Genomic DNA, 20,688 nt, shown 5'->3' with positions numbered 1-20,688 from the left:
CCAACTCACTGCAATCACTCAGAATATACTCTCCAATAGGCCAGTCTGTTTGTTAATACACACAACTATTTTTTAGGATCTACTGCTTTTATCAAGCCCTAAAAGGCTGAAACATTAAATCAAACAAAATCTTCTGCAGCAAAGGTATCCTATAAAAGAAAATACAAGTCTTTTACATGAAGATTGAGTTGAATTTCGGTCAATAATCTGACATTCAGTCTTCAAGAGAGAGTACCTCACTAAAATGTTTGGTATGAGAAAGTCTAGTTCATTGGGAACTCTTAAAATTCCAAGCTTAGCAGCAGAAGGAGAATGAAGCCATGGAACTATTTGTAGCTTCAAAGTGGTAGATTAAATAAAACATACTATTCTTCACTTTGGTCGTTGTCATAAAAGTGAAAATTCCTCTTACAAATTCAGGCCTGCCCTAGATGCCTTCTTGGGTTCAGTGATGTCAGTCACTCCTGTAAGCCATCTGAGAGTCATACTTTTATAGGAGATGAATCACTGCCCTAAATCTACTTATGCAGTAGTGTGACCCGAAGGTATAACAGGAGTACTCTCTTGTGACTGGCATCAGATATTCATATCTTTCCTACTTGTGTCTCTCTGAAGGCAGACTAAGGAAATACTTGAGATAAGACTTGTTGTGAATCATTAAGCTTCTTTATTTCACACTGACTAAAGAAACAGAGCAATAGTTATGATGAGATTCACTTATTTCGGATACAACTTGTCTCTGCATAATAACACAAAATAATAAATGCGCCATGCTCCCCCACATCAATGAGCCCTCTTACTTGACTTCTAACCTTCACCTACTCTTTACTGTCTCTCTGCCCAGCATCTTCCAGTATCAAAATCCTGACTACCTGCCAGTATGTGTGCCTCTCTGTTTTATCTCATTGTTCAAAGCCTGAAAGGAATCAAAGACCTTATAACAGAATTGCTTTTTGTTTAAGTTGTTGGGGAAAGCAACTACAATTAGAATATTAACCAACATTTACCTTTTTTAAAAAAAAACATGAGAATACACTTTGCTTTAAAAAAACAAATATTAAAAATGATTTTTTTTCCAAATCCTTTCTTTGGAAAAGTGGTTTAAAAAAAAGCCGAAATGTCCCTGACAAGAAAAGACTTTAGAACAATAAATGTATTTGGCTTGAAAGTGACAGTATGGGTTTCTTGGACCCTAAGCTGGTACCTGCTTGGTTACTACCACTGGCCAGTTTAGCAACAGCAGAACAGCATGTGGACAATGAGCTTGTTTCCCCATGTATGTTAGATATAAGTGCCGGGAATTTCCTTGGGGCTTCCGCCAATCTTCTGCCAAAGTTTCAACGGCTAATCAAGCTAACCCCTGAGGAAATTCCTGGCAAAGAGGTAATAGGTATAAAATTGTAGAGTTGTATACCATCACAATTAGTAACCTCTTGAGCCCAGCACATACCTCGCTCCTCAATCACTATCAGACTGAGACACCAACTCTGGTTCAATGGGGAATGTAGAATGGTGTGCCAGGAGCAGCACCAGGCATACTTTAGAATGAGGTACCAACCTAGTGAAGCTATAACACAAAGCTACCAAAAGCAGCAGGCTGTATAGAGCTAAGCTGTCCCACAACCAACAGATCTTCTTGAGCCTGACCACATGCAGTTTAGATTGCTAGTGGACAATCAGGAAACTAATGTGAGGATGCTCCATATACATCCCCATCCTCAATCTTGGTGGGGCCCTCCACATGAGTGCAAGAAACGAAGCTAAAGTGTTTGCAAGCATCTTCAGCTAAAAGTGCTGAGTGGACATTCCTACTCAGCCTTCTCCCGAGGTCCCCAATGCCATAAATGCCAGTGTCCAGTTAATTCCATGTGACATTAAGAAGTGGCTGAATCCATTGGACACAGCGATGGCTATGGGCCCTTACAACTTACCAGATGTAGTGCTGAAGACCTGCACACCAAACCAAGCAGTTCCAGTACAGCTATGACACTGGCAACTACTCGACAATGTGGAAGATTGCCCAGATATGTCCTATCCATGAGAAACAAAATAAATCTAATCCGACCAATTATCACTGTACTAGCCTTTAGCTAATCACCAGCAAAGTGATGGAAAGAGTCATCAATAGTGACAGCCTGCTCACTGATACTCAGTTTGGGTTCTGCGAGAACCACTCAGCTCCAGACCTAATCACAGCCTTGATACAGACATGGAATCAAGAGCTTAATGCTAGATGAGAGGTGAGAATATCTGTCTTTGACATCAAAGCAACATTCGACTGAGTATGGCACCAAAGAACCCTAGCATAACTGAAGTCAATGAGAGTCAAAGGGAAAACTCTCCAATAGCAAGAGTTATATCTGATGCAAAGAAAGATAATCATAATTGTCGGAGGTCAGCCATCGCAGCTCCAGGACATTGCTGCAGGAGTTTCTTAGGGAGGTGTCCTCAGCCCAATCATCTTCACCTCTCTTCATCAATGACCTTCCCTCTATTATAAGATCAGCTATCTGGCGGTTCACTGACAATTCCACAGTTTTCAGCTCCATTCATTTGAAGCAGTCCATGGCAGCCTACATCAGGACTTGGACAACATCCAGACTTGGGCTGATAATTGGCAGATAACATTCATACCACATAAGTACCAGGCAATGACCATCTCAAACAAGGAACTACCCAACCATCTTCAATAGCACCACCATCTCGAGCTCCCCACCATTGACATCTTAGGGGTCACCAAGAACCAAAATCTTAACAGGACCAGCCATATCAACACTATGGCCACAATAACACTGCAGAGGCTGGGTACTCCTGACCACTCAAAGCCTTTTCACCATCTACAAGCTCAAGTCAGGAGTGTGATAGAATACTTACCAGTTGCCTGGATGGGCGTAATGCAACAGCACTCAAGAGAGTCGACACCATCCAGGACGGAGAGTTCACTAGATTGGTGCTCCTGCCACGGCACAATATCCAACCCCTCCATAACTGCCACACTATGGCTGCAGTATGCATTATCGACAGCATGCTCTACAGCAACGCATCAAGCTAGCTGCAACAGCACCTCCCTTTCTCATGGTGTCTACCACTAAGAAAGGCAAAAGCAGCAATGTCATAGGAACACCGTCATGTCCAAGTTCCCCTCCAAGTGCCACACTAACCTGATCAGACATTTATCACCATTCCTTCATTGTCGCTGGTTAAAATACTGGAATTTGCTACCTAACATCGTCATAGGAGCACGATAATGCAAGGGATACTGCGGTTCAAGAAGGTGGCCCACCACTACTGTCTTAGGGCAACCAGGCATGGCAATAAAGGTGACCTTGCCAGCATTGCTTACATCCTAAGGATATGTTATGGAGCCAGGAGGAGCTCTTCCTTTTAGAAACAAAAAACGTACCTTTTTGGTGACGGCCGCTTACTAGGCCGTATTCACACTCGGAAAACCTGAGCAGAGCAGACTCGACATCTGATCAGCTCCATGCAATCCAAACGGCTGTTTTAGGCGACTGCCCCGGATGCCTGAAAAGTGGCCCGACCCAATATCAAGCGTTCTTGGGGCACAGGATGTTGGTCCCCAAAATTGGCCCCTGTTTTTATGCCCATAAAACAGATGCTACAAGGTCTAATTTCTACTCCCCTTATGTTTTGTTTAAACCAGCCTAACAGTTGTGTACAGGTACTGTATTAAATAAAACAGTGTTAACTGCCTATAGCTAGATGTTATCCTGTAAAATATGCAATGGATTTGGAAAGAATTCTCATTGTTCCACATGCAGTATCGATTTAAGATAGATGTTACAATAAATATTAACAAAAATTATTTTATTTAAAAAGCTTGAACCAGATAAAACAATGTGAAAATATTTCATTCGTTCTCCACATCTTTCAGGTTTACCACCATGGTTTCGACCAGAAAACATCGTGAAACATTCATCAATTCTGTAGTTAGATTTCTTAGGAAGCATGGCTTTGATGGTTTAGACTTAGTCTGGGAGTATCCAGGTTCTAACGGAAGCCCAGCTGAAGAGAAAAAAAGGTACACAATTTTGGTTAAGGTGAGTAAAACAGATTTCATTTTTTTTTCTCTCTTTATCTTCTTGAAGCACCAATCTTTACTGGGATATGGTGCCATGGGGCCAGCAGCCTGCCATCACTTTATCCAAGAGGCCAATCTTTATTTGAAAGCCTAGTCAATCAATGCCAGTAGGAGATTCAACCACGGAGGGCATCACAGACCAGCATTGTTCGGTTCTCACCCAGCATCCACACACATACACTTTCCAGGAGGCGTCACTGCAAGCCGATCAGGAACAGGAACCTTAGCTGTCTTGTTTTCATTTCCTTTGCCCAGGGTAGAGGAAGCCAATTGTAGCAACCACCACAGCTGCCGATGTTAAAGTCAACTAACTCAGCACAGGCCACGAATCAAACCTGGGACTCTGCATTCTCTGCGGTTTAGCAAAATAACAGCAGGTTTTTTTTTATCCAGGAAGCCAACAGGGATCCTAGCTTTCAATTTTATAACATGAGTCAAATATGCAGTGCTATAACATTAGTTAAAGAAAAGCAAACATAGATGTATCACTCTATTTAAGTTAATTTTCAATCTGAGGTGCTCTAAACTTTATTCAAAGGGATCATTTTATCCTGGTACGATCATTAGCATATTATTTTACAAGACTTAAAAACACAGATGCACAATGACGAGATTGATGATTATGCTTCCGACTCTCACCAGATGCTTTTCTTACACCTATCCCAAAAGTCAGTCCCTGTAGGCGAGCACAGGCAAAGTATGACCTAGTGTGCAAAGTAATCTTGGATAGTGTGTCCTGAATGAACAGTAGATATGTTTATTGTCTCAGGATTTATACTGCTTTTCATGCTAATAAAGATAAAATTGATGCTGGTTGTGAGATTAATAAAGTTTGTCAGTAAGTATTAATTCTTTCAATACAGAATTTTCCCCCTCCGCAATTTTCACAATTACATGTCATGCAAAAATGTTGTTGGGCAGTGATGCTTAGATCAACCTTATGCCACTGTACAAATCCTACTTCAGCCTCTGAAGTCACGCCAGATATTTTTGTACCAGAATGTATTACTAATCTGATTTATCCATCGATAGTCTTCTACAGTAGCAGTAAAATACAGCCAGTGGTCCAAGTCAGCTTGAATAGCACAACCAGTTCCTGAAGGAGTTAAACAGACAAGTCAGTCATCTGAGTTCCTTTGCACAGTCTTTCTTTGTAGACTTTTCAATTAACATGGAGTCTTCTCGATAGCTGAGCCAAATCTCTATTGATTGTAGTCATTTTTGGAATTACATAGATGCTCCTACCACGGAGTTCACATCTTGTCTCACGTCTATTATGGCTCAATCAAACTCATAACTAAATAGAGCATTAGAAATGCCCATAACTTATACTGCTTGCACTCATATCTATTGTGTTTGCCATTGAGAAACCACTCTGCGAGACTAAGGCACTTACCCATACAACAAATGGCTAGCTACTGTAACAGGTACATAAAGGCCTATCAAAGACAGGCTGGGGGTTTGACAGTGCTGTCTAAACCAAGCTTGTTCTGAATAAATTGTGATGTACATTGTATGATGAAAGATGTTAAGTGTTTTCAGCACATGGATCATTGTTATGTGTTAATAATCAACAGCTTGATTGGCTTCTTAATATATTTCAGACAAGGCAAGGAAAACATAGCCTATTTAATGGGTGATACCATTTCTATCACAATGCTCAATATCAGTGGTGTCTGCCATCAACATTTCTACATTCATTAGTTAACAAAAATTACATTGTTAATATTTGTACAGAAAAGCCCATGTAACTGTAAGCTACTTTATTATAAACAGATTCACACTATAAAAGAACAGCAGTGGCCAAAATGTGATCTTTTTCCAGGAATTGAGACAAGCCTTTCAAGAAGAAGCAAAACAAACTGGAAAACCCAGGCTACTATTTACAGCTGCTTTTCCTGCTAGTAAAGATAAAATTGATGCTGGTTTTGAGATGAATAAAGTTGGTCAGTAAGTATTAATTCTGTCAGTACAGAATTTTGCCTCTCTGCAATTTCCACAATTGTATGTCATGCAAAAATGTTGCTGGGCAGTGACCAGCCTTACGTCACTGTACAAATGGGATCATACTTCAGCCTCTGAATGGTTTAACTTGAATCCAGGTTGATCAAAGTTTTTATTTCACTGTGGTACTTAGGGGAAGAGGCGGGGCCCATAGGGCAGGACACGATCAAGATTGAAAAGAGTAGGACAGCAACAAATAAATGAAGAAGTAATAATTCAGTGATGGCAAGCTAGGGTTTTAATAGTGCACTAAATCTACAGATCTGATAAAAAAAAGACTTGCATTTATATAGTGCCTTTCATGACCTCAGGACATCCCTAAGCGCTTTACAGCCAATGAAGTACTTTTGAAGTGTAGTCACTGTTGTAATGTAGGAAAAGCTTCTGGAGAAGCTCTTGTATGATCTCAGTCGGGAGACTGGAAAATTGAGGTATTACGGTGATCGTTTATCTGCTGGAAATTTCCTTGGGCTGCTTCCGCTCCATTGCCGTAACTTCAGTGAAAACCCGTTTATACATGTAAACTACGTATGTAAATTATGCATTTTAACGGGGTTTCTGCCGAGCTTCCGCTGATACAGAATTCTTGATTCTCTAAAAGTAAAATGAATTTGTATTACAATGACTAAGGGAATATTTTGTACCCAAATTGTATAAATAGTCCAGATGTATCCGACTTGTCATTGTTTATTCATAATTTCATTTACTGCATTTTCATTTCTACAGATATCTGGATTTTATCAATGTGATGACATATGATTTTCATGGTGCCTGGAATACGTTCACTGGACACAACAGCCCCTTGTATCGTGCCACCGCCGAAGATCGTGATTCTGCATATTTTAACATGGTATGTATACAAAGTCCAACATTCACATTGTGCTTCTACGCAAAATGGCAACAACCACATTTTTACCTTGTAATTTTTGGAACATTTCTTTCTTAAAAGTGATTGGAAAAGGTAAGTCTTCTTGAACTCTGCAACAAAAATTAAGCACATTTTTCTCTGCATTAGATGATCCATTGGTTCCTTGATTACTGGCCACAATTGGTCTCTGCTAGCTACAGAAATATACATTACAGTCTGGATGCAGAAGGTTCACTTCAGACGTATTGCTCCAAAGAAGCAATTTCTTGACCCTTGTTACTTAGCTGTCACTCTGTTCAATTTGGTCAGCTTGACACTTTGTTCAGGTATAGACAGGCTGAGAGCTATCTTTTGAATTTTACTGCAATGGCAGATGCATTGTGTGGACAAGCATTCTATGTAATTGATAACCTGTGAATTGCTGTTGGCTTTGCACAGATTGCAGGACACCCCCAAGTCCACAGTGTCATTGACCACACCCACGTCGCTCCTGTGGGCTCCTTGATACAATGCAACCACCTTCATAAATTAATAAGGGTACCACTCTACATAATGTTCAACTGATGTGCAATGACCAGCAGCACATCATGCAGGTCTGCGTCTACTTTCCTAGCAGCTGCTGTGGTGCTTTTATATTGTGTCAATCAACTATTCTCCCCACTGTTTGCCCTTGCACAGCCAGTTAAAGGCCGGCTGCTTGGAGACGAGGGCTATCTCCAGAACACCTGACTTACGATAATTCATAAGTCATATTGAGCAGCGTCACTTTGCTACAATCAGATCCATAGTTCAACTACAACCCTCATCAAATCAGGTCATTGGAGTTCTAAAATAATGATTCAGATAACTGAACAGGTTTGGTGGCTTCCTCCAATAAAGCCCACAGACAGTGTTCCGTATGATCAGTATGTATTGCATAACTTTCCTTTGCAACAAGGACTGCACATGGAGGAGATCCTCCAGCATGATGAGGGAGAGGAAGCCAATGACATGGCGAGGAATTGGAAGGGGGCAGCAGTTATCGGCTGCAAGACCCGTTCGGCAGTGGCTAATTGAAGTAGAGTTCAGCTGAACAATCTGTGCTGCCTTGCATTGATAGTCATTCCAACATTTGTCTCAGTCATTCCACCCCACAATCAACAGCATTTGCCCAAATGCCAAAATTGCTCTTTATGTCATGTCACATGGCAGGCAGGATCACCAGCCATTACAGGAACAATCTCTGTACACACAGATTTCAAATAGCATTGTGGCTTTAATGGTTTACAGAAAGTTGTACATACTATTTGTCACCCTAGTGTGAGACCCTAGTACCTGATTGAAGTGTGTTTTTACCGACTCTAAAGATGCTCCCTAGTGGCTGCAGCATAGGAGGATGTAGATTGCTGTGGCTCAATTAAGAGCTCTGGATATGCTCGTGGTTGGCAACCTGTAGGAGATTGTGTTTGAGAGGACCCAGTTTCAGACTGCAACTCACTGTCTGCTATGGCAGTCCAGTCCAGTTTGCTTTCTCGCACCAGGGTAGGCATTTGTTCAGGTGGATGCAAGGGTACAGAAGTGTTATGAAAGATGGCATTGTTTGCAAATCCCATTGCATAACTGCCCTCCTAATGGGCTGCAGTTTAGAGCTCCTATTAATCTGTGGAAGAGCACATTCTAGGAGATCACTAAACCAAGTGAAGCTATCAACTATCCAGTTGATCTCCCATCCTATCCAAGATGGAGGCGATGGTTGAGCATAGCCCCAGTTTGAGCATCCCAGAGAGAAGCTATGAGTGGTGTCACATACTTTTGCAGGGGGTTGTGCAAGGTGAAGGTAGGGTCCTGCAGTGCTGTGCAGAAAGAATGAGAGATTTGAAGGGGACTCTTACCTTGGCAGTCCTTGTGAGATTAAATGTCTTTCTGCACTGCATCTAGGTCCTGGTGTAAATGCTGCTCACATTCACATGTGCCACCCCTTGCGATAGCTGTTCACCAACTCACTTGGCACTTGCACCAAGGAGAAGAGGACCTCCCGCATCTCATCAACATGCTCCATCAGCATCTCCAAAGCTGATTCCAAAAACTTCAGGGGCCTACTGGAACTCTTCTTGCCTCCAGACATCTTCCTATAGTTCTACAATGTACCATTCATGTTCACCTCTCTTTTAAGCTCCTGCAGGCTCTTAACAACCTACAGCAGCACCTGATTTCCCACCCGTCAGTGGGCAAGCTGCCAATGGGAAGTACGTTTTATGCTGGCACAAGCTAATGACAGGTGGCCCTGAAAATGAGACGGGTTGTCCAACGACTTCACTGGGTAACCGCTGCTATTGTCCCAGAAGCGTCCCTCAATTTTGCAGTGGGAGATCAAAATCAAAATCAACCCTGGGGAGTTTAGAGCTAACAGAGAGACTGGACTAGATCTGGTTCCATGGTAGCATTTTGCAATGTAAGAAGTGAGTTAGCGTGTTTCACTGATCAATTTTATGTTAAGAGATAGGACAGGAGAAGCATTTTCGTTGTTTCAACATTTTGAGGAAGATTGAAAGATTGAAGATTTTCTAAACTACCTTTATTACAATGTGTGCATGGAGTACTATTCGTCTACCTGTTTAATATTAAAGAAATTTGTCTGTTGGTTTACAGCTTAAGCCTCAGTCTGATACAACATATATATTCATCTACTTACTGAAGATGATATATTCCAGTAGCTCGTACTGGAGGAAGCTGTGGAAGCTACATCATTAAATAAATTTAAAACAGAAATCGACAGTTTCCTAGAAGTAAAGGGAATTAGGGGTTACGGGGAGCGGGCAGGAAATTGGACATGAATTTAGATTTGAGATTAGGATCAGATCAGCCATGATCTTATTGAATGGCGGAGCAGGCTCGAGGGGCCGATTGGCCTACTCCTGCTCCTATTTCTTACGTTCTTATGTAATACGTTGGCAAGAGATCTCCATTTGACCCTGGGGTCTGCCTACATTTACCTAGCTATTGGGTAGTTAAAGACACGCTCGGGTTTGTAGGGGACACAAAGTCCCTTGCATGAGTGATCATTTACACTGAACCAAATTACAATATCTAGCATAAAACCCCCAAAATGTAACCGGCTCATTGTTCTGATTGTCTCTGCTGTAGGACTTTGCTGCCAAATACTGGAGAGGTAATGGTTTACCAGCAGACAAAATGATAATTGGATTCCCAACATATGGACGGACCTTCACGCTTAAGACTTCCAATCACAGCGTTGGTGCTCCAACAGCTGGTCCAGGACCAGCTGGCCAGTTCACAAAAGACCCTGGTTACTGGGCCTATTACGAGGTAATAAAACTTGAGGATTTTTTTTTTTACAGGGTACGATAGTGTAGCGTTTATATTACTGGACTAATAATCTGGAGAATGAGAGTTCAAATCCCACAATGGCAGCTTGAGAATTTAAAAATCTGGAAATAAAAAACTGGTTATCAGTAAAAGTGAACATGAAGCTGTTGAATTGTCATAAAAATCCAGTTGATTTCACTAACGTCCTTTACAGAAAGAAACCGTACCTACCTGGTCTGGCCTATGTGTGACTGCAGTCCCACATTAATGCGGTTGGCTCTTAACTGCCTTCTGAAGTGGTCTAGCAAGCCACTCAGTTGTATCATTCAAAACGAAGGGATGGGCAATAATGCCGGCCTTGCCAGTGATACCCACATCCTGAGAATGAACTTTTAAAAATCCATTAAGTGCACAAATATCTCCATGCTTTTGCAGAAAAATGTAACATGGTATTTCCCAGTAAAATCTTTTATTCCTTTCAAGACAGTATTTTTGCAAAATATTCCCTTATACCCAAAATTACACAGAAGGAAGAAAGAATTTGCACTTATATAGTACCTTATCACATCCTCAAGACGTCCCAAAGCAATTTACAAGCAATGGATTACTTTTCAAAATACAGTCACTGTTGTTATGTCCGCAAACAAAGCAGTTAATTTATGCACATCAAGGTCCCACAAACAGTAAGTAAATGAGTAGCCAGATAATCTGTTTTTGGTGTTAGTTGAGGGAGGAATGTTGGCCAGGATGCCAGGAAAACACTCTGCTTCCTAAAATAGTGTCCTGGGATCTTTTACACCCACAATTGCCCTGGAGTCTCCAGAAATTATAGACTAATTTCCAGGACACTGCTGCAAGCAACCCAGAAGAAAAATCAATGGGGTATTAAAAAATTGTGTTTTTAAAGAAACAATCTTTGGACATGGAAAAAAAAAGCTATTTGACTGACAGTCAAGAATCATCCAATTGGGTAAGAAGAGCCTATTCGCTATCCAATTGGCATGGGAAGGCGGCATGCTGCAAGTATGTCGGGTAGACCAATGGCAGAAGTGTAGGTTTGGGGAGGTTGGAGGCAGGAGTCGTGTGATGACACCTCCAGGAATATGTCCAACCAGAGTTGGCAACCTCACGAGGCAGACAAAGCCACAGTTTAATATCTCATTCAAATGACAGCACTGAAGTGTCAGCTTACATGACATGCTCAAGCCTGCAGTGGGGCTTAAACCCTTAACCTTCTGACTCAGAGGTGAGAGGTGCTACCACTGGGCCAAGCTGAACAACAGCAGAAATGTGAGAGCAGTTGCCTGCTTGTGCTTTCTGCCAATTATGGTGTACAGTATAGGAGACTAAAGAAGGAAATAGGACAAAATTTGTGAGTGATCTATATACACTGAAAATATTGAACTTCACTTACAAAGATACACAGAAGTAACAATGGTTTCAAATGCACTGGGAGATTGTGAACATTGTTCAATCATAACTCCCAGTAATGTCTTGCCACCTTGGTAATAAGGCACTGCAGTTACTGAATCAGGTATTGGATGAACTTTAATAACAGATATGGAAAATACTTAACTGCTCAGTGTTTAAAAATGAACTAACTCAGATTTGCACCAAAATACAGGCATTGTCTAATTTAATGTCAAGTCCCAGAATCATTGCTTTCTGTAATACATAGAAGTTAGAATACTGAAATTGGCCATTCAGCCCGACCAGTCCTTGTCGGCATTTACCCTCCATGTGAGCAAATAGTCCTCATCATAGTTACCCCTTGCTTCTATATCCCTTTATTCCCTTTTCTTTCATCCACCTATCAATTCTAATCTTAAATGTTGACATTGCTTCTGCCTTAACCACTAATCCTCGGAGTGAATTCCACAGCCTCACAACTCTCTGTGTAAAGGAGTTTCATTGCTCTCTGTTCGAAATCTTACATTTAATCTTGTACCCATGGCCCCTCATTCTAGATCCTCCAACTCCTGGAAACAGTGTGCTTCTACCTACCGTCCTAGCCTTTCATAATTTTAAATACTTCTATCAAATCACCCCGTAATCTGCATTGCTCTAATGAAAAAAGCCCAAATGTTTTGTCTTTCTTCATTTTTGTATTTTCACATACCAGGCAGCATCCTAGTGACTCTGCATTGTAACTTCTCTAAAGCCTCACTACCTTTCCTAGAGTGTTCAGCCCATAGTACTCTAAATAAAGTTTTATATAGGCTCATCATCACTTCTTGGTATTTATACCTGCAATTCTTCTCGTGGACCTTAATAATACAACAATGTCCAATTCTTTTCATCGACAGATCTGTGACTTTTTGAAAGATGCTAAAATCGAATTGATTAAGGAGCAGAAGGTCCCATATGCAGCTAAGGGAAAGGTGTGGCTTGGATATGATGACATGGAGAGCTTTAAGATCAAAGTATGGTTTGTGTATTGAGTTATAGTAACCTATAAATTTTTGTTCTAGTTGAGTTAAATGTCAGAAATTATTGGTGTGCATTACTACATAAACCTACATATTAAAACAGGGGTGTCAGAGATTTCTGTCTTCATGGGCCACATAGGTGCATACTAGAGAGCCTTGGAGGCCACATATTACAAGATCACAGGACAATTACAGATGAGCCCATTTTAATTCAACCATCCAGAGAAATCCTAACATCCCCCATTGTAGCATCCAATTACTTTTTAAATGATTCCAGGGTTTTTGACTCTACTACTCTAACTGGAAGCTTATTCCACATGTTGATCATTCTTTCTGTGAAGAAGAATTTGTTGATTTACATACATCTCAAATTGCTGATACTTATAGTTCCTGGGATTTATCCACTTACAAGGCAACGGTGCTAAGAATAGTTCATTTCAAACCTTCAGACCCATGAAATTCAAACATGACAGACCAACAAAAAATAAATTTAAGCACAAATAGGACCAAGTTGGCTGGGCTTTGTCACGGCTGGGAGGCCACATATGGCTCACAGGCTGCAGTTTGGACAACCCATATTGAAAGTCCTGCATCCACCACATTCATCACATTTGCAGATATCACATCTGACCGGTTCAAATATAATATTTATAAAACTGAAACAATCTTATTTAAAAAGAGAGAAAGAAAGCCAATCATATCCTGTTGACCTTGTTGGCCAAGCCTCTCCTTAAAAGGAAGAGCTGGGCATTCACATACAGCAGCCAATCTAGAGACAAACTTCATTAAGTAACAGCAGTTAGTTTCTAATTGACCCCATTTTGAGCACTTTGCCAAAGGCAGTACAAGATTAGATTTATGCTCTGCTCCAGTTAAGTTCTGTGACCTTAAAGGGTCAGGCCAATTAAACACCACTATATTAACAGCAGACCGCTTTTATCAATGCAGTCCTGGTACAACTATTAGGAAAAGGTTATGAAGATGTAAATACTCCCTTTGTTAAAGAATACATTGTGCATTACATGAAAGGGCACTTGTGTTTATTTTAAAAATACATCTTCCGATTACCATGGGCATCTCCATGGGAAATCCATATGTATTTATCAGTTCTTTATTGTGATAGTTATGAATCAGGGAACAGTATTAAAGCCAGTGGAGAAAGAAAGAGATCTGGGTGTTCTAGTGCATAAATCTCTAAAGGTTCATGAAGCAATAGCTAGAGCGAATAGGTTGCTCAGGTGCATTTCTAGGATACTTCGCTATAAGACAAAGCATACTATTTTGTCCTTGCACAAGACTTTGGTTAGGCCTCACTTAGAATACTGTGTCCAGTTTTGGTCTCCGCACATGGTGGGTGATATTGAGGCTTTGGAAAGGATGCAGAGGAGGGCTACGAGATTAATTCCCAGTTTGAAGTATCTTAGTTATCAAAATATGCTCAAAGAGCTGGGACTCCACACTTTAGAGAAGCTTAGACTTGGGAGTGATTTGATCGAGGTTTATAAGATAATAAATGGAATAGATTGCGTTTGTGTAGACAGTTCATTTCAACTAAATGGATTAGAGAGGACCAGGAGTCACAATCTCAAGTACCACAATGCTAGAACTAGGTTAGATGTTAGGAGGTGGCACTTTTTCCAGAGAATAGTGGACCTGTGGAACAAGCTGCCAGCTCGTGCGGTGAACTCTGATTTGCTAAATTCCTTCTGTTTCTGGCTGGGGCGGAGATCACCTCGTACAAGAAATAGGTATTGTATAATATTAATCAGGGCCAGAGTAGTCACCTGGATTAGTTTCAATTGCCAAAGGGGATCGGAGAGGAAATTTCCAGATCTTTCTCCCCTAGTTGGCCTGGGATTTTATCTAGTTTTTCGCCACTCCCAGGAGATCACATGGTTTTCAGGTGGGGTGGGGAGTATATATATTGTGATGCACAAGACATCGCAGTTGTGCGGGACATGCTGGATGGACCAGTACGTCTTTTCCTGTCCGTCATTGTTCATATGTTCATACGTTCATAATCAACACTGACTATTCCATGCTAGCTCCCTCAATGGTCCAGTGGGTAAAGGCACTAAGCTGAAGGTCCAAGGTTTGGTCCACAATCTGCGTAGAGTTAGCTGTTCGCACCTGCAGTAGTAGTTGGGATACTACAATTGGCACCAGGGCCGCAGGGTTGAAAAATCAGCTTGGGTTCGTTCTTGTACCACATTGTTGTCCAGTAAAAGTACAGGGTGGACATTAGGTGAAGATAAAACCAGTTTCAGTTGTGATGTCTGCTATCATCAACCAGCCTAGCAAAACTCACTACCCCAGGCTCACACATGAAGAATTGCCTATCTAGTGAGGTACTGGAGCACTGCAGCATCCATGGATTTAGACCACAGCAGGAGTCAGTGTCTTCAGAAGATGAGAAAAACGCATATCGCATGCAGTGCCATGCTCCTGCTCTGCCAATTTTAAACTTAGAACAGTTATTAACTGTTTCCTTTTGTGTGTTAATATCTTCCAACATGTTCTGCAAAATCAATCTCTGGTGGCCACTTCATTGCACTCTCTGGAGCCTTGCAGGCCACATTTAAACATATGCCCTAGATTTATAGTTAGTATATAGATGGGAAATCTAGCACCATTCTAGTCCAAACAATGAATAAAGCTCTATTTAAATAAATTTTGAGATGCATCCATCACAATTCAGCTATCACTGTTGTACATGCAAATTTGTCATATTTATTTTTTTTAAAGTACATGAGAAAAGTAAACCTATTATTTCCAATATGCAGGGAACCTTTCCATCCAACAAAAATGTTTTTCTAATACACTTCAGGAATTATATTTAAAGTGACCTCCAATTGATCCGAGGAGCAGCCTAAGAACAATTAATCGCTAATTGTCTCATAATGGTGCTGCAATTGGACCTTGTGGCCTTAAAGAAATATACTACCTTACACATAGCTGCACTTCAGCAGCAGAATAATTCATTATTTTTGCCAGCACCAAAAGCTGAACACTCCAGAGCAGCAGATGGGAAAGGCAATCAGATTTGCTGCTCAGCACTCTACTTTCTGCAGCTCAATTATATTTCTCTCTCGGTAATGTAATGCAAATCCCTTGAGTATATTAGATGCATGAGTCTAATTCCCAGATATGTATTATTCTCCCTATATTAGGGATTTGTTTTGTATTTCCCCATGATAGCAACCATCATTTCCTAAGAGAGCATAGACAGGTTGCCTGGCCACTTTCTCTGCCGGTTCTGCTCTATAAGTGGCTGTTCGGATGTGGGTCGCTCCCTTTCATTTTCTTTTCTGTCAGGAAGCATTTTCTCCTTCTCACTGTCTAGGACAACACATTCATAAACCAACATAGTAACTTAGGCTTTCTGCTGCCTTCTTCCGCTCCACCTATTTTTTGCAGGATCTGAGGATGAAAAAACACTCAGGGATGTGTCCACACCTCCCTACAGTTTTACAGAGGCTGGTCACAATATGCCCACTCACATGGGTAGACGTATGTTAGATATATGCAAAGAAGTGAAACAGGTGCTTTGTGTCCAGAGCTCAATGGTCAACGATAGACAGCTCAAGAAATCTCATGGCAAACGAGACCTGTGCAGGCACTCAGGACGTGTTGGCTTGCACAGGCCCAGGAATGGACTTAGAAACATTTTCATTACAACATGATGTTTTGTAGACAGCACAGAGACTGCCTGCATTCCAACAATGCAGTAAGCCCCTGAGTCCTGCCAGGTCAAACTTCCATCCTCTGTTGGGAAGGACCGCCACCAATATGGTAATGACCCTAAGGCCTGAAAGTTGGCCAGGGTCAGGGGGCATCTCCATGGTGGGTGGATAACCTGACCACCTGGAGTTGCATCCCAATCAAGGGAGAAGCGAAAAGCTGGGCCATTGTGTCTCAGGATTGCCTGAATAAAAATAAAAGTTAACTATATGCAGTAGGATCTATAAAAGTTATTTATAAACATTCTCATTGTTAATTTATCATTGTAGGTCCAGTGGCTGAAAAAGAACAATTTCGGAGGTGCTTTTGTGTGGACAATAGACCTCGATGATTTCACTGGTCATTGCAAACAGGGAGTATATCCTCTAATAAACAAATTGAAGAATCTTCTTGAAATAAATTCAGGTAAAATATTTACCATTACCATAGATAGATAAAATTCAATGGTATTTCACCTAGCTATTTTTTAATATATATTGACAAACGAGTTACAATAGTAAGGTAGTATTATTGCATGTAGGCATCCAACAGTAGCCATGCTATTGCAATTTTGAAAATCAGCTCCATTTCTGATAATATGGGCAACTAAATTGCTAGTAACTAGAAGGGTCATGGTGATGCAGTTTACATCAAATCAAATTTAGAAACTTTGTAATAATTTAGTGTTTAAAAAAATACTTGAAGGAGGATTGATGGCTAATAACTTACAAAGTTTCTAAATAGTGTGCTTGTTTATAGCACTATGCAGTTCTGGGCTTGATCCAGGAGGTCCTCAAAGGAAAAGCTACATCTATTGATGTACATTTGTTGTATAACTGCCTGTTTTCAATATAAACAAGTGCATACACCAACTTTTAAATCACAGGAAAATTCTCATCCTCCTACCTGAATATAGAATAGTAATTATAATGGCAATTACAGCAGTAACAATTGGACAGTAGCAAGTGCTGGATTTTCACAGCTCCTGGCTGCAGCCTTTGAATTCTTACTTAAACAATCACAGTTGCAGGCTCCCTAAAGTCTTGTAAAGCAGAACGCACGATAGAAACATTCACAGCCAATGTTCAGTGAACATAAAAGGCACTATGCAAAAATCGACCAATGAAGAATTCAGCAAAATTATCTTTTTTCTTTTATCCATTGTCTGACCGCATGACTCCAGCTAACTGTTGTAGAAAAAGAATTTCTATTTCATGGAATGAATCTGATTTTAGTGAATCTAAATGCTATTAATTTTTTCTCATCCAGACTGTGCAAAACGAACAGTGATTCCTCCACTGTCTTCTAACGTTCACAGGAGTAACATTAATAACCACAGCAATGATAATGATGGCGGCATAGATTCGGGTGTTGATCAGGGATGGTGCGCCAATAAAAGACTTGGTATTTATGTTGACCCAGAAGATCCTAGCAAATTCTACCGTTGTGTTAAGATAGCCATCCGTGAACACTGTGCTGATAAGCTGATCTTTGATCAAAATTGCATGTGTTGTACATGGCCTCGTTTTCAAGATTCAAAATGGTGTGCCAGAAAACCTGATGGTTTTTACAATGACCGAGCTAATGCTTCAAAATTCTATATTTGTGCTGATGGCCAGACCTTCAGGAGAGACTGTCCCACGGGGCTGGTGTTTTACGACGCATGTAAATGCTGCAACTGGCCCGTAAACCAGAAAGTAAATTAAATGATAATTTACGGAAGATAAAGCATTCTTCAAAAATATTGTTTGCCAATATTGGATAGCCCAACAAATTATTTTCAAATTTTATTTCTTTTTCTACCACCTGCCTACTTCTATATTAGTAATATATCAGTAAAAACAAGAATCCAGTGCATAAATATATCAATTAGTTACAGCTCTGATATGATTCTCAAAACATTGCCTTCAGTTTGGTTTTTCTTAAAGTGCCAGAATAACAGAATGCCACCAATCATTCATTATTTGAAGCCTCATTCTATTGTATCCTGATTTTACCAAGTATTAGCAATGCTTTGGCATGACTTTGGCTTCAGTTATATGTTGAATACTTTAGGTGTTTGTGGTCCAATTTCTGGCTAAGAAATTAAGAAAACACAAACTTGACCAAGTAAATGATCGAAATTGTGTTTAATGTCAAACTTAAAATACTTCTCTGTACTAAATAAAACCAAATCTTACTGCAAACTGTGGCGAGAATTTCTGTTCAGTAGTTTTTTTGTAAATTAACTGGATCATCCGTAGCACTGCTGATGATAAATTCTCTCTCAGACCTATCTTTGTTTTGCAGCTTCCTTCTTTCTCTCCCCTTCCGATTTTCTTTCCTGTCTTTTTCAGTTTTTCTCTCTCCCTTATGTCCTTTTGGGTGGGAGGTGGTAGGTGGTGTAACAGGGAGGACAGCAGTTTGTGGTGGCAGCTGCAGAGCTCAAGCTAGGGGAGGCATCCAGCTAGTGGTGCCTGCCATGGACGCCATGCCATGAGTTCATGAGTTTCAGGTCACAGGCAGGGGGGAGAGATCTGGGCTGTGGGCTACATTTTCATGCTGCTAAGCTAAAATCAGGGCAGGATCTGGCTACGGGTAGTAGGGAAGGGGAGGGTGGGAGGGAGGAAGCTTCGAGCACTGGGCGGGGAGTGGTTGTTAGGGTGGGAAGGAATGCGTGCTCAGGAGGGAGGTGGTAGGTGGGAGATGAGCAAGGGTGGGGAGGGATCAGGGCAGTGCTACAGATCTGCGAGCCACATTGGTAGCTAGGGGAGGGATACTGGCTACAAGACATCGGGATTGATATTACCTCCCGGGAAACCCGGGGAGGGGAGGCCCAAGATTTCCTTTTGAGGTCCGGAGGAGCACTCCTGTTCCTCCTGGCCCACAAGGAAACTAAAACTTTTTTTTAAAAAAACTTACTTGGGCTTCTTCTGGCCTTGGCTGCTGATAACGGCAAGTTTTGACTGGCAGGAAAGCCAGCACTACCTCCCGGTTCAGGCCTCAGATTAAAATGGCAGATCGGGCCCTGATGGCATCGTCGAAGCCTGATCTCCGTATTTAAAGAGTACTCTGCCGGCTTGGTGAGGGCGGGAGGCGGGGTTGGGGGAGAGGGTTGTCTTCGTTGTCTGCAATTTAAAAAGACGGCCAGATCGGGGCGGGAAAGGAATGGGTATATCCCTCACTTGATGTTGACTGACCCCTGTCTGGTTTCCGCCAGGCTATCAATCCCACATTTTTCCAGTGATGAATGTGGGATGCGGTTGTTAGGGGATGCAAATGGGTGAGGGACAGACAGGAATAGGACATTTTGGGTACCTGTAGAAGGAGGGAGAGGGAAAAGGCAAGTGGCAGGAGCTCTAAGCTGGAGGAGAAAGAGTGAAGGGGTCACAGAGGGGTAGAAACGGCACTCAGGGTGGGATGCCAGCCATCCGTGGCTAAGTAAAGAAATTAAGGATAGTATCCGACTAAACACAAGGACATATAAGGTAGCCAAACTTAGTGGGAGGATAGAAGATTGGGAAGTCTTCAAAAGACAGCAAAAAGTAACTAAAGGATTGATTAAGAAAGGGAAGATAGATTATGAAAATAAATTAGCAAAAAATATAAAAACAGATAGCAAGAGTTTCTACAGTTATATAAAAAGAAAAAGGGTGGCTAAGGCAAACGTAGGTCCCTTAGAGGATGAGACCGGGAAATTAATGGTGGGAAACATGGAGATGGCAAAAATGCTGAACAAATATTTTGTTTCAGTCTTTACGGTAGAGGACACTAAGAATATCCCAACAGTGGACAAACGGGGGGCTCTAGGGGGCGAGGAGCTAAATACGATTAAAATCACTAAGGAATTGGTACTCAGTAAATTAATGGGACTCAAGGCGGATAAATCCCCTGGACCTGATGGCTTACATCCCAGGGTCTTGAGGGAAGTGGCAGTAGGGATTGTGGATGCTTTGGCAATAATTTTCCAAAATTCTCTGGATTCGGCAAAGGTCCCGGCAGATTGGAAAACTGCTAATGTAACACCCTTATTTAAAAAGGGTAGTAGGCAGAAGGCTGGAAATTATAGACCAGTTAGCCCAACATCTGTGGTGGGTAAAATTTTGGAGTCTATTATTAAGGAGACAGTAGCGGAACATTTGGATAAACATAATTTAATAGGACAAAGTCAGCATGGCTTTACGAAGGGGGAAGTCATGTCTGACAAATTTGCTTGAGTTCTTTGAGGACATAACGTACAGGGTGGATAAAGGGGAACCAGTGGACGTAGTGTATTTAGA

General features: G+C 41.3%; 1 protein-coding gene across 1 annotated transcript in view; it reads left to right on the top strand.

The window, feature by feature from the left end:
* LOC137344508 (acidic mammalian chitinase-like) overlaps nt 1–18,615 on the top strand; it is a 29,073-nt gene extending 10,458 nt beyond the window's left edge. The window contains exons 5-11 of the mRNA XM_068007544.1: nt 3,896–4,061; nt 5,928–6,052; nt 6,833–6,956; nt 10,098–10,280; nt 12,587–12,703; nt 16,720–16,855; nt 17,699–18,615. Coding sequence (XP_067863645.1) covers nt 3,896–4,061; nt 5,928–6,052; nt 6,833–6,956; nt 10,098–10,280; nt 12,587–12,703; nt 16,720–16,855; nt 17,699–18,135 — 1,288 coding nt within the window. The 3' untranslated portion in view covers nt 18,136–18,615. The remainder of the gene's footprint in view (nt 1–3,895; nt 4,062–5,927; nt 6,053–6,832; nt 6,957–10,097; nt 10,281–12,586; nt 12,704–16,719; nt 16,856–17,698) is intronic.
* The last annotated feature ends 2,073 nt before the right edge of the window (nt 18,616–20,688 follow it).

The sequence above is a fragment of the Heptranchias perlo genome, chromosome 27 (genome assembly GCF_035084215.1).
Source record: "Heptranchias perlo isolate sHepPer1 chromosome 27, sHepPer1.hap1, whole genome shotgun sequence".
Taxonomy (NCBI): domain Eukaryota; kingdom Metazoa; phylum Chordata; class Chondrichthyes; order Hexanchiformes; family Hexanchidae; genus Heptranchias; species Heptranchias perlo.
This window is presented reverse-complemented; position numbering and strand designations above follow the sequence as displayed.